Source organism: Mirounga angustirostris, unplaced genomic scaffold (assembly GCF_029215605.1).
Source record: "Mirounga angustirostris isolate CCGP_5_RB_7025 unplaced genomic scaffold, mMirAng1.0.hap1 SCAF_12, whole genome shotgun sequence".
Taxonomy (NCBI): Eukaryota; Metazoa; Chordata; class Mammalia; order Carnivora; family Phocidae; genus Mirounga; species Mirounga angustirostris.
In genome coordinates this window covers 46,639,483-46,653,712 of record NW_026991720.1, presented here as the reverse complement: position 1 = coordinate 46,653,712, position 14,230 = coordinate 46,639,483, and the positions used below count along the sequence as shown (strand labels likewise).

The 14,230-nt window shown below is 41.8% G+C and overlaps 1 protein-coding gene across 3 annotated transcripts in view; it reads right to left on the bottom strand.

Moving 5' to 3' along the window:
* Positions 1-14,230, bottom strand: part of CPVL (carboxypeptidase vitellogenic like) — a 124,818-nt gene that overhangs the window by 65,076 nt on the left and 45,512 nt on the right. For all 3 annotated transcript variants that reach the window (XM_045864509.3, XM_064575110.1, XM_045864510.3), the window contains one exon: positions 10,323-10,389. In XM_045864509.3, coding sequence (XP_045720465.1) covers positions 10,323-10,389 — 67 coding nt within the window. The remainder of the gene's footprint in view (positions 1-10,322; positions 10,390-14,230) is intronic.

Here is a 14,230-nt window from a genome sequence, read left to right as displayed (position 1 = left end):
CCTCTTGTGCTCTCTCTCTCTCTCACTCTCTCTCTCAAATAAAAAAAAAAAAAGAAACCTCTATTTTAGGGGGGAGAATTGAGGTGTGGCTGTCCGATGGATAAGAAATGAACTACATGGCCCCTTAGGACTTACAACTGTAATCCTATAATTTTATGAACTCTTGCTTCTTTTGTTCTGAGTTCTGTCCGTAACGACGACGAGAGCAACAACCACCACAACTCTCGGCCCTGTGGTCTCTCTGATCTCTAGCTGGGGCTCATCAATGTGGGCAGCAGCTGGGCAACGAAGCTCCTGACATCTGTGAATTAACACCAACCTTCTACCATCGGATCAGACCCTGGCCTCATAAAAGCTCGGAATAGCATCAAAGCGATTATAAAAGGAAAGAGGAAAAGCATGGCCAGAAACAATCTGAACACATTATTATTTTAGAATTCAGCAGTGACCCTCAAATGAGGAACTCAGCCAGACAAACGTGTTTATCTAACACAACAATTCAAACTAGGTTAGTGATCGACACGTCAGAATTTTCGTCTGCCCTTGTTACTCCTTTCTAGTCTTTATTTATTTATTTTTTTATTTTTTAAAGATTTTATTTATTTATTTGAGAGAGAGAATAAGAGAGAGAGAGCATGAGAGGAGGGAGGGTCAGAGGGAGAAGCAGACTCCCTGCCGAGCAGGGAGCCTGATGCGGGACTCGATCCCAGGACTCCAGGATCGTGACCTGAGCTGAAGGCAGTCGCTTAACCAACTGAGCCACCCAGGCGCCCTCCTTTCTAGTCTTTAAAGAAGCTTCCAGCCACAATTTCCAGCACCGTTGTTGCATGGCTCATTTTCCCCACAGTGACCCTATTTTGAGCTCACCTCTGACGAGAAGGCCCAGAGATATTAGGGTGTATTTGTATATGCTTGCATTTGCTGGGGCTTACAGAAGCAGTAAACCTCCAGTTTTCCTCTTACATCACACAGACCTCAGAATTCGGTTCTCAGTCTTTTATTTCCCCCATGAAAGGAAAAGGTCTCCACATCACAGCTGAACAGTGGTTTACAAATCTCTGTCTGCAATCTTTCCGAGTTCTTAAATGATGTTTGGAACAGCCTAATGGAAATCACGTTAGGAGCATATTGTACTTGTAAAAATGGTCTAGAGAGAATGTAATGCTTGTTAATTATCCAGATGTGTAAAAGCACAATGAAATTGGACTTAAAGAAACTTGTAATTGTGTATTCCATCTGAAGCTCTCCCTTCTTACATGTTTCCGCAACGACTTACTGTACCCCTGCCACCCGGTTACTTTTAAAGGAGGAAAAAAGCTTTTATATCTAAAATCAAGTTTCAATCAGCTCCCCTAGAAGAAAAAAAAATCGTGTCAGAGGATACGACTCTAATGGAAACAATGTCTTCTTGCAGAAATTTCACATATGTTAACTGTTACTATTGTTTAAACTACTCTACATTTCTCCACTACATTTCTTACTAAAGTTTAGTTAAAAAAAAAAATAGATGCAGCTATATTCATTCTCTGCCTTGCTTCTAGTTATACACTGTATGGTAAAACATGCAGAACCTCTCTGGATGATACTGAGCAATGGCCTCTGAAATGAGACACACCTGAACCTGGACACAGAGTGTCACTATCCACAGGCCCTAGTTCCCAAGCTCTGCCCAGGATGGGAAGAGGTAGAGTGATCAACCTCAGGAATGGCATGTTGAGGACGCTCAGGGGTTATTCTGTGCCCTTTGCTCTGCTGTGCCCCTCCCCCAACCCCCAGCCACTCCAGTTGGAATGAAAGTCTCATTGAAAAATTCACTTCAGAGCTGGAAGGGGCTCCTTCAGGTCCCCAGAAGGAAACAAGGTGGGCTGCCCTTCTGGAGAGAGCCCTGTCCTCTAAGCACTTCCCAACTACACAATGTTGGTGGAGCCACCCCCATTTATGGGGGCAATCAGAGAGAATAAGGGGATATGCTTTGAAGAGAGTTTTAGAGCCACATTGAAAAACCACAAAAACTGGTGAAAAGCCTAAGTGTAATGGAATAATAGATGACACAGTAGTCAAGAGAACAGGACTCAGTGAGAGCAACCTTGACTTCATCTAGCCTCGGGGTGGACTCTTCCTTCCCTCAGCACCATTATTTTCTCTGAGCGATGGAGGTGTGTCCTTAAAATGGCCAGCTCAGAGAATTAATGAACAGGGAAAGCTGGAACTTCAGCATTGTGGTAATCTCTACAACTTCCTAGACATTTCTAGACTGTGTGTCATCCAATTTCTAGTCCACACTGCTGCAATTAAAAAAAAAAAAAAAGGCTTCTAACAAGAGGATGACTTTATCTAAACATCTATTTTTCTTGAAAAGGAGCTTAAAAGAAATGCATAATCTCTAGGAAAAGACATAAGAAAAACATTTTGATCTGTATCTATTAGTCACATATTTAGGCAAGGTACACACTGGCTTCCAAATGATATATTCTTATTTTGTATTGAAAAGACGCTTTAAAAAAAAAAATCCAGTACAGCCAGTATGGAAAACAGTATGGAGGAGCCTCAAAAATTTAAAAATAGAACTACCATATGATCCAGCAGTTCTACTTCTGAAAATATATCCAAAGGAAATGAAAACACTAACTTGAAAAGATAGCTGCCCCCGCCCCACCCATTTTCATAGCATTGTTATTTACAACAGCCAAGACATGGAAACAACCTAAGTGTCCATCGATGGATGCATGAGTAAAGAACTTGTGGTATATACATACAATGGAATATTATCCAGCCATAAAAACCAAGGACATCCTACCATTTGTGACAACATGGATAAACCTTGAAGACATTACGCTAAGTGAAATAAGTCAGAGAAAAACAAATAGTGTATAATCTTACTTATATGTGGAATCTAAAAAACACACACAAAAAGCAAACAAAAAGAAATCAGACTTGTGGTTACCAGAAGCAGAGGCTGGGGGGAGAGGCAATTGGGGGAAGGTGGTCAAAAGGTACAAACTTCCAGTTCTAAGTCACAAATTCATTTTCAAGTCTAAAAGGAAATATTGGCAGGTCAGATGAACATAACTGAAAATAGACATTTGTCATGTCAAGAGTTAAAGCGGCTTGAATGTCATCTAATAACTGCATTCCATGGACTTCAAGCCTTTATGTCACTTGAAACTTCCATTTACTCTATAAAACTTTATGATCAAAGCTTAGTCTTTATGATTAAAACTTAGTCTTCGCCAGAAAGACAGCAACATCCAAAAGGACAGGGAACTTCTGTTTGTATAAGGTTGATAACTCTCAGAGATTCTGCATGAAATATGGAAGGGATGTCAACTCCCTTCCACAACAGTGCACCTGCTTTCTGGGAAGAGGCAGGTTTTGGAGACGGAGATTTCAAGGAGAGAGCACCCAGGCTCCAGATAGCACCTACATAAGCAGGGTTCCAATCCTTAGCCAGTTTCTTGTTTGTAGGCTTTGGGCTCTGGAATCTGGCTGCTTCAGTCTCAGTCCTGGCCGAGTGACCTTGGTAAGGCTGACCTAAGCTCTCCATACTAACAGTGCAAGCTTCAAATAGCCATGACATGCATGAAACAATGCTTAGCACCATGCCTGCCATATAGTCCACTTCCAATATGCTCAAATAAGAGCTATAAATAGAAAAAGTGAACTATAGACTCTTTTTTTTTTTTTTTTAAGATTTTATTTATTTGTCAGAGAGAGAGAGAGCACAAGCAGGGGGAGTGGGAGAGGGAGAAGCAGGCTGCCTGCTGAGCAAGGAGCCCGATGTGGGACTCAATCCCCCCGAGCTGAAGGCAGACGCTTAACCGACTGAGCCACCCAGGCGTCCCTGAACTATAGACTCTTGAAGGCCCCCTTCTGGCTACCAAATTCAAGCCAGGGCTGAAAGGATAATGGTGTAGGCCTGCAGAGGTGTTCTCTAACTCCTGCTTGCACATCAGTGCTGGAAATGCCCCTATTACAACTATCTTTCTATGGCTTGGGCTCTGTCCTCTACTCAAATACAAGCATGTTGGGAGTAAGTTTAATGTAGCAGATCCTTTCTAATGGACAGTGTGCTGATAAGTCAAAAAGGGGGAGAGAAAGAGAACAATCATGATGGAGATGGAACAAGCCTGAAGAAACAGGACCTGAGCACCAGACAGCCAAGGAAAGAAAGGAAGGCTGAGGGTCGGGGAGGAAATAAGGGAGTAGAAAGGATGGTCCCTAGGGCCTGGGACATAGTGCAGAGAGAGAAGGGAAATGAAAAGACGCTGGAGAGAAATATCACCAATATTTTTACCTAGCAACAACCTTGCACAAAGCTGCTCTAGAACATTCAATAAGCACTGTGCTTAGTATTGTATGAAACAAATTACACAAACATGGCTTTCACCTATCGGGAGCCTGCAACCCGAACCCACTGGACCATGATGATTTCAATAAAGATTGTCAGACTCCGTGATCCCAGCAGGATTTCACTCATGCAGATGAAGATGATAGATGAAGTATCCTATTAAGCTCACTAATTTTTAAACAGCTTCAAAGTTTCGCCTTTATTGGGCCCTCAAATTAACCATGGTTGCAAAATTGCTGCTGAGGAGAGTAGGCTCCTTCTTGCTGATCAAGAAGAGATGCCCAGTGTTAACCACACGTTCTGCCATTTTGGACGCGCTCCCCATTCGTGGCCACAGCCACCGATAGGCGTGGAATCTTTCTTGGGAGTGGACACAAAGCCACGTGCTCAGAGAACAATGGGCAGTTCCCCTTCCTCCCACTATCTCCCTGCCTCCCAGTGAGGGCTGTTTCACTTTAACTTCTAGCTGGGCCCACGTACACTTGAGAGGATTCTAAAGTGTGTCTGTCCCTCAAGAACAAGAGCAATCTCACTAATAGTTATTGGCTCGGAAAGGATAACACTTATAAAGAAAGTTAATTATGTGAATTAAATGCAGCTTGTTTCTCTTTTTGAAGTACATTTTTTTCATGCCTTGAGGAGGGTGATTTACAGACACATTTGTCTCTCTTTAGAGAAAATTAATTCCAGTTGGTGCTCTGGGCAGAAATGGAGAGAAGGGAAAGAGATAGGCGGTTCTTCCCTCGGCCTTGCACTGCCTGCGAATCCCACAGTATGCCTGGTTGTGGGCTCGCCGTGGTCCACGCGGCAGTGGCCAGGAGCCTGGGTCAGTCCCCACACATTTTGCTACTATCCAGAACTTTAAATATCAACTTCTAAGCTCCGTCACCATTCTTTAGACAAAGCAAACTATTTCTTTTAAAGATGATTTCAGGGACGCCTGGGTGGCTCAGTTGGTTAAGCGTTTGCCTTCTGCTCAGGTCAGGTCCCAGAGTCCTGGGATCAAGCCCCGGGGTGGGCTCCCTGTTCAGAGAGAGCCTGCCCCTCCCCCCTGCTCCTGCTCTCTATCTCACATTCTTCCTCTCTCGAACAAATAAATAAAATCTTTAAAAATAAATAAAAAAATAAAGACAATTTCAAAATAATAGGAGAGAAAATGCCACATCCCCAAAACAAGCGAGCAGAACTTTTTAAATAGCTCAGCCCCTGTCTACATGCATTAGGCCATATGCTTTGCAGCCGTAATATATTAATCCAGCTTTTCCCCACGAATGGTAATAATAGTCATCATGGGTTGGGTACTCACCACAGCCATCACTCCATTAAATATTTGAGGAGGATTATCTAATTAAATGCTCAAAACAATCCTATGTAGTAGGTATTGTTATTACTTCCAGACTCCCTCGCACCAAAGTCAGGGTGCTCCAGACCCTTCCAGCATCATGCTAACCCTCACTCATAGTACACAAATGGGAAGGATATTTAGGTCCAGTACATTTTCATTGAAAAGCAGAAAACCATTTCCAAGTTTACCATTTATTTTTCAAGGACGACTCTACTATTTAATGGCATTATTTGTTTGGCCTCCTTAAGAGTGTGCGGAAATTAAGAGTTCTGAAGAGAAAGGATTTCCCTTTCTGGAAAAATCTATCATAACCTTTTTTTTTGTGGAGAGAAGGAGGGTGGGTATTACGTTAACATTGCAATTGTATACAGATGCTTTACAAACATATCTAGGTAACTATGCTTGAACATCTAGGAAAGTAAAATATCCCTGGAAGTGATCTAACCTAAAATCCAAGCCCTCTGACTGTAAGATGAAAAGCAGAGTCCAAGAGAGGTTAAGGAACTTGCCTGGAATCATCCAGAGAGGCAAAGCCAGCAATGACTCTCAGGTCTCCTGATTATTAACCCAGAACTCCTTCCACGTTTCCTTTCTGCCTCCTGGCCTTAAAACAAAAGATTGGAAGGAACAAACTGGACTGGAAAAATATAGCATTCATTCTAATAAAACGAACCATCAAGGCATTATTATTTAGTGCTCTTCCTTCTAGAAAGAGATGTGGCCCCAGATTTAATGTACCCCGTGTAGTTCGTATGAAGATGATGCTGCCTGGCAACTGCATCTCTAAACCAGGTCCTGCCCTCCCTCGTTCACATCTTCCTCCATCACTTGGAAGGCATAGGTTTCCTTAAAAGTATTCATCCTGGCAGCAAAGAATGTAAAAAGAAAATTGTCCTTTCCCACACACATTCGGAAATTACAGGCATGAAACTGCCAGGCAGACATGAAATAGACAAATTCTTCATCCAGAATTTGGCAGCTTTGCTGAAAGTCCAACATCATGGTTAACAACATCGCCATGTTATTTGCAAGGCAGGAATTACACAGTAAGCAGATCACTCTTCTGTTGGAGGTGGAGACTGGGCATTTTCCAGGGTTGTTTCCAGAATGACAGGAGTGTCACTTCCTGCCCCTTTGCCTAACCTGCCTCAGGGAGTGATTGGTAGAGATCCTACATAATCCTGACCAAATAATTGGCTTAAAAAAGACGTTAAGTATGATATGCCAGTCAGAATATCCTTCCAAACAGAAAGAGAAGAAAGCAGGTGGAAGAGAAGGAAATTCCTAGTTCCATTAACTTGCCATTTCCTTGAAAATACTTACAGACTATTTTTCACCGTGACTCCCTTACAGTAAACATTTGTGGGTTGAGCTTGCCCAGCATCCTTCCAGCCCTTCCTCTGGTATAATCACCAGGATCTTCCCTCATCTTCACTCATCTCCCTCTCTCAGGTCTTGTGATTCAGAAGGTGAGGGTCCCCCTATGATCTTACCCCTCCCAGAGCACTGGGGTGGGCCTCTGGCACCATTATTGCCAACCTGTTTGTCCATCCCATTGACCCCAGTTATTAGTTCTAGAACAGGCATGGGATCCAAATGGATCACACGAGATTCGGGAGTATGGGTGGAATATATTGGGAAAGAAAAGTTGAGCTGATAGGCTATACTTAGAGCTCTGGAGTGGGGTGGAGGGGCAAGGGCACTGGTGAAAAAACCGTAGCTTAGAATGAAACCAGTGACGTGCAAAGCCAAGCAAATAGATCAAGAAAGAATAAGAGACAAATTCCTGGTAACAGCGTTTGAGCACCCAGACCCAGCCATGAATCAGCTGATCTCCTATTTTACTCAAGCCATTTTGAATAGGGTTATAAGCAAAACAGCCTTGACTAACACATGTCTCCTCATAATTCAAAATCCAGCTTAACTGTAACCCCTCTTCTGTTTGGCCTTTCCTGAGGATCCCACATTGAGAGGTAGCTATGTGCACTCTCCTTGTGCTATTTGTCATTATACCTACTTCTCTAATTGTACTTTTCATTTGGTATTGTATTTATTGCCAGGCTTACAGATTTAGGGTAGAGTTAGTGTCTTATTAATCACTGAATTTCTAATACTTGTCCAATGCCTCAGACATAGTAGTCACTCAAACATGTGTGTTGAATTGAATTTGATTCTAACTACTCTTTCAGTGAACACTGCACCCGTCAACGAGTTCCCATTACACTTAGAATAAAGTCCAAACTCTACCATGGACCTACATGATCTTCCTGCCTCTCCCATCTCAGATCTTTCTACAGTGGCTCCGTGCTTTTCCATGAGTCTGTCCCCAACTCAGTCTTTGCATTTGCTATTCCTCCTTCCAAGAAAGCTCTTCTCCAAGGTAACTGTAGCTAGAGCTTTACTACCTCACTCATTCTGCTCCATGTGCTCTACCCGACTGTCTCCAGAGAGCCTCGGACAATCTTATCCACAGTAGCACCTCCACCACTCTGCAACCCTCTCACCCACTTTATCTTTGTTCATGACCCTTATCAATGCCTGATGTAGAGTACATTTTAATTTCTTCACTTATCACTGTCTTCACCTCTACAATGTATGAAGGCAGGAAATTGTTTTGTTTGGTTCACGATTGTATACCTAGCACCTAGCGGTTCTTCTGCTATACATTCTTAAAATAACCTTACATTTAAATGTATGAAAAAAAAGCAGATCCTAAAACTGAAGCCAATCTATGCAAGTGAACCCAACTGTGTGTTAAATTATAACATAATCACCCTAGGAAAAAAATAGAGTTAAGTCTTATAACTTTCAAACATGGTACTTTTAAACCTATGGTGAAATGCAGTCTAAGGATAAAAGTAATTATAGCAAAAAATATTGAAAGTAACTTGGAGATTTCCTTGTTGGTAGTGGTTCTGATGTAGTAATCGAAAATCATTGTGCACATAGTGTAGGATTCAGCCAAGAGGGAAATATACTGATGCTGTTGGGAAACACGGTCCACAATGTGGGTGAAGGGGTATACAGAATGGGGAATGGAAAAAAGAAACTTGTGATGTTGCATTAGAATTATGGGCATCAGTATGAAGTCATTCTGTTCCCCAGTTCTGCCTCCAGAGAAAGTCAAAAAGAAATGGCATCCCAGTACCAATGAGCACACTTAGTGCTCAGATCTTGGTTTTTAAAACCATCCCCCATTAAAAGGAGCCAGGGTCCCTTGAAGAAATGATTGATTCCAGGGCTAGGGCAGGGAAAGTAGAAGACAATCCTAGAGCATAGATTTGTGCCAAAAAGCAAGGAAATGCTCAAAGACTAATTGGGCCCTGTCAAAAAAGACACAAGAGCCAGTCTGAAGGGGCTCCCTCTGACCAAGTAGGGGAAATATGAACATCAAAAATAATAATAATGGCAAAAAATTTTAACACATCAAGCAGAAATAACAAACCAAGAGTCCACAGTGATATTTTAAAAAGTAAATAATAGAGAAGAAGAGGAGGGAAAGATCTCTATAGAAGAATACCAGATGATATCTATAGGATGATAGATCCCCCAAAATCACCATTGTATAAGCCCCAGTGGAATAACTGATTCAGAGAGGAATCATCAATGAATGCTAAAACTAGTGGGTGACAGATCTGGGGGGAACAGATTTTCACATGGTCTCACATTATTTATTAATTTCTTTTTTTTTTTTTTAAAGATTTTATTTATTTATTTGACAGAGAGAGACACAGCGAGAGAGGGAACACAAGCAGGGGGAGTGGGAGAGGGAGAAGCAGGCTCCCCGCAGAGCAGGGAGCCCGATGCGGGACTTGATCCCAGGACCCTGGGATCATGACCTGAGCTGAAGGCAGTCGCTTAACCAACTGAGCCACCCAGGCGCCCTATTTATTAATTTCAAAAGGAAAAGGGTACCTTTCCAATGGTGAGATCTGGCAGATACCACTTGGACCAAGTGATCAAGTTTAGTATTGCCAATAATGAGACAAACAGGTATCATGTGCTTCATGATGTGATACCACAGAAATACACACATCATCTATGTAATGTTCCTGCCAAAATGTTTTCACTGAATGTAAGCAATGAGGAAAGAATCAGACAAATTCAGAAAATGGGATATTCTACAGGGCACCTGGCCTAGACTCTTTAAAATCATCATCATGAATGACAACTACAACAAAAAAGGCAGGGGATGGGGTTTCCTGGGTGGCTCAGTTGGTTAAGTGTCTGCCTTCAGCTCAGGTCATGATCCAAGGGTCCTGGGATCGAGCCACGTGTCAGGCTCCCTGCTCAGTGGGGAGTTTGCTCTCCCTCTCCCTCCACCCCACCCCCTGCTCGGGCTCTCTCTCTCTCAAATAAATAAATAAAATTTTTTAAAAAACGGCAGGGGGCTGAGACCTAACAATCCACTGTGATATACAAAACTTTAGGGAGCCCTGGATTTATAATAAAAAGTGTTATGGAAAACATTTTGGGAGTAAATAGAAAATTTTGAATATGGGCTGAATTAATATTAATATATGTTTGTGTGTGTGTGTGTTTACACACTGAATGCAGGAATCACAATGTCATGACATATTTCAGTCCTGATGATATTGGAAGACACAAGAAAACATGACTTCAACTTACCTCCCCAGTGGCATAAAAGTCATTTTCTTTATATTCAGGAAACAACAGGAAAAACTGAACTAATGCACTGAAAAAAAGAACAATAATAAAAAATATCACATGACATCAGAAGAGTTTAATGCTATGCTACCAAATCTAACCCTTTGACAATAGGTTTCACATTTTTTTTTTTTTAAGATTTTATTTATTTATTTGACAGAGAGAGATACAGCAAGAGAGGGAACACAAGCAGGGGGAGTGGGAGAGGCAGACGCAGGTTTCCTGCCGAGCAGGGAGCCCGATGTGGGGCTCGATCCCAGGACCCCGGGATCATGACCTGAGCCAAAGGCAGACGCTTAACGACTGAGCCACCCAGGCGCCCCTAGGTTTCACATTTGAAGTAAGATGCTATTAGGCTGTGAGCTCTGGTAGGCATTATATTCAAAGCGTCATGTACGTGACATTCCACACTGTAGATGGTTAGGAAATAATTGTGGGCTTACTTTACCCATAAAGGTGAGTCAACACCCTGGGCAGGTTTCCAAATCTCTGCATTACCAACCTGGACCATCTAGCTATTGAGGGGACCCTTGAGCAAAGTGATATGGGCTTTCATCTATTATTATAGCAATTCTTGGAGGAGGTTCCACAAACCTTATGACCCCATTAACCCGGGTTTGTGGTGAAGTAATGAGAACCTTATTGGCTTACCATCCTCTTCCTATGGGGGAACCCTGAACATTTCTAATGGGGTTCCCCAAATTTCAGCATTGTAATAACCCAAGAACAACAACAACAAAAAACAACCCTTTAAATTGGCCATGGTCTACAAGAAAACCACCAAATGGCCAGATTTGGAAGTAACTGTCCTGTGGCATCTAGGCTCCAAAAAAATCACACTTACTGGAACGCCAATAGCCACTTCAATGAGTTATACTGAAATAGATTTAAACAGACTCAAATTATTTCATAACAAGCAAGAAAAGGGTAGATTACTGAATGATTCTCTACTTGACCAAAATCTTTCAAAAAGGAAACAAAACTTGTGAAACTCAGAAGCTCTAAGAGTGTGTTGACCCAGATTGCATTGTCTGAGAAGCTAGGCAGCGCTTTTGTTCCAGCTTCCTGCTGAGGGACTAAAAGCCATGAACTATCCAGCAAAGATGAAAGGCAAGGAGACCCTGCAAAACCAGGAGGAGGAGAAAGTTCAAGGGTTACAGGGAGGCAAAACTGGGTCATTACAATCCCCAAGATCCTGGCTGTACTTAATTTTCAAAGGCTCCATAAAAATCCACCATTAAAGACCACTGTAGAGCTGTGGTGTATTTCTGTATTTATTATTTATAGTAACTAAAGTCTTTGTAGCAACTGAATCTGGGAAGCTGCACTATATAGCTTCCATGTTTGTGCTGGCAATAAGCTGGCTTTAGCGTGGAGATAAAAATAGAAGTTTATTTTCCACCCTTCCCTCGCCACCCTTCAGGCTAAAAACTACTTCTCTGTCTCTCTTCCTGCTAGTTGGAATGGCAATAGACAATTTAATATAGTAAATCTCACTTAAGCCTTATGCTTTAGCTTAAAGCTTACTTCCTTGGAGAATCTGTTAAAGTTGTCAGGGTTGCCAGCCTTAGCAAATAAAAATACAAGACATCCAATTAAACTTGAATTTCAGATAAACAACAAATAATGTTTTCATGTAACTATGACCCAAATATTGCATGGGACATACTTAGAGTAAAAACATTATTCATTATTTATCTGAAATTAACATTTAACTGGGCGTTCTGTATTTCATCGGGCAATCTTAGTTCAGGGAGCTAACCTCTCAGGTTGCTTCTAGCTCGAAAATGCCAGGATTTTCTAGCTCACGTTTCCAAGGCAAGGCTCCCACCTTGAGGAAGTTATAGTTTTAATTTCACAAGAAGATCAGAACAAACATTCGGCTAATCATAGCAAGCCCTTGGTAGACCTTTCTTAAATGGGAATGAAGAATGAAAAAAGTAAATTTAGTAAGTTGGATTTACATATGCCATTTGCTTGTTTAACTGTGTTTTACTCCACTGTGTGTAATTCGTATTCCACGGTGAGGGTTTGCTTAAAAATATAATCTAGAATCAAGCCTACATAAAAGTTTCAAATTTTGGAAGCAGAATTGCTAAAATCTATAATACATAATGTACGTGTGTGTGCATGAGTGTGTGTGTGTGCGTGCACGCCACGCATTTATTCAGGCACAAGAGATAGATGTCCCAGGAAGCAAGCCTCTGCCAGATGGTTCTTTTGGGCAACTTGCTAGCATTGTGCCAAGGGCCTTGTCTAGTAAGTTGAATTTAGTCAAAGGCCACCTGGTGGCAGAAAGTTACATTAAAGGACAACAGGAAGAAACCGCGCTTGCAAGGGACAATGACTAGGAAGAAAGTCTTCCTCAGATAAATTTTGTAAAAAGGGAAGTTGGTGGGTTCGGGGCACAGAAGGTAGATGGAAATGATAATGCACTAGAGAGTTTGGTGGAGTCAGAGTCATAATAAATATGAGACACTCAAAAGAATCGAGGTTAAGATAATCTAAACAAAAGTTCCATACCAACAAAAGCTAAACAAGGGGCAGCTTGAGTCACTAACAGTTCAACTGAAATAAGCGCAGTGACAAGAAGCTTGTCGTTTTATTCTGTGGCGGCCTATAGGCAGCCATCCTCCCATTCATCCCACACCGAGGACGGCTGGGCCCCGATCGGCTCTGCCCGGGCCAATCACGCAGTGTTCTCATTTAATATATGAAATCTGTGTCATAGTCATTGTTATGGGCTTTGTTTAGCAATTGATATTACTTCCTATACAAACCAGCAGATGGAACGGAACGACACTATCATTTCCATCTGCTGCTAAGAAGCTAACTTCAGGCACGCCACTCGATGGTAAGTACCAGAATGAGGACCCTGGGGCTGGCTGACTATTCTGTCACCTGCACCAGGAAAAGTGTCTGGCACAGAGCAGGCAATTGATAAACAGTGAAAGAAGGAGAATGGCACCAGACAGTATACTCCAAATCAGTTAATAAATTCATTATTCTTTAGTACAATTAGTTTTTTTAACCTAAACCAGAGGGGCATAGTGGCTTAATAGCATGTTCCAAATACCAAAAATTCGAATATTTAAACATGTTGTTAGTGTAAAAAAAAAAAAAAAGCTTTACTTCCAAACACAAAGAAAAGCAGCCTGAGTGTGAATGTCAAATGCCTCTTTAGTAGGAGTCTACTCCTTACAGCCATGGACTATTAATAGTCAAAAGGAATGGGATTTTCAGAAAAAAAAAAAAAAAAAAGAAAGATGTTTTTCAAAGGGAGAAAAAGAAGGTCCACTCTTTAAACCTGTAGTAACCCGTTTATAGGTTTCAAAGAGACCTTCTTATTCCAAACACCCATCTGGAGAGCTGGAAAGAAGAATGTAGTCACAGAGGGAAACAAATAGTGTAAACTATAAAAGAAACAGCTGAAATCAGTTTTCTGCACTACCCTTGATTAGCTATTTTCTAGTTCTAAGAGCCTGAAGCAAAAAGAACTGAAACAGCTATAAACAATGGATGCTTTGAAATAGGTTCTCTTTACATGTCATGCAAAAGGAGATGTACCACATGTCAGCAGTAAATAACCACACGGAGGGTCAACGGGAAGTTGGGACCATCTTTGGGAGAGGGGAAGGAGAGACAGAAAAGGAATGGCAGGGTTGCATGCTCTGGCTTAGTGGGGATTGATGCATTTCTTGGAACCTCCGCCCTCTGGGTGTTTGCTAGTTAAACAACTGAGCTTGTTTAGATTTAAACCAAAAGGGGGTCGGAGGGGGTGGGGAGGAATGCGGGGGAAGTAGGTTTCCTATCTGTAAAATGAGAGCACACAGTCACTGCTCTTGGTGCTTGAGAAAACTTGTTAAGGA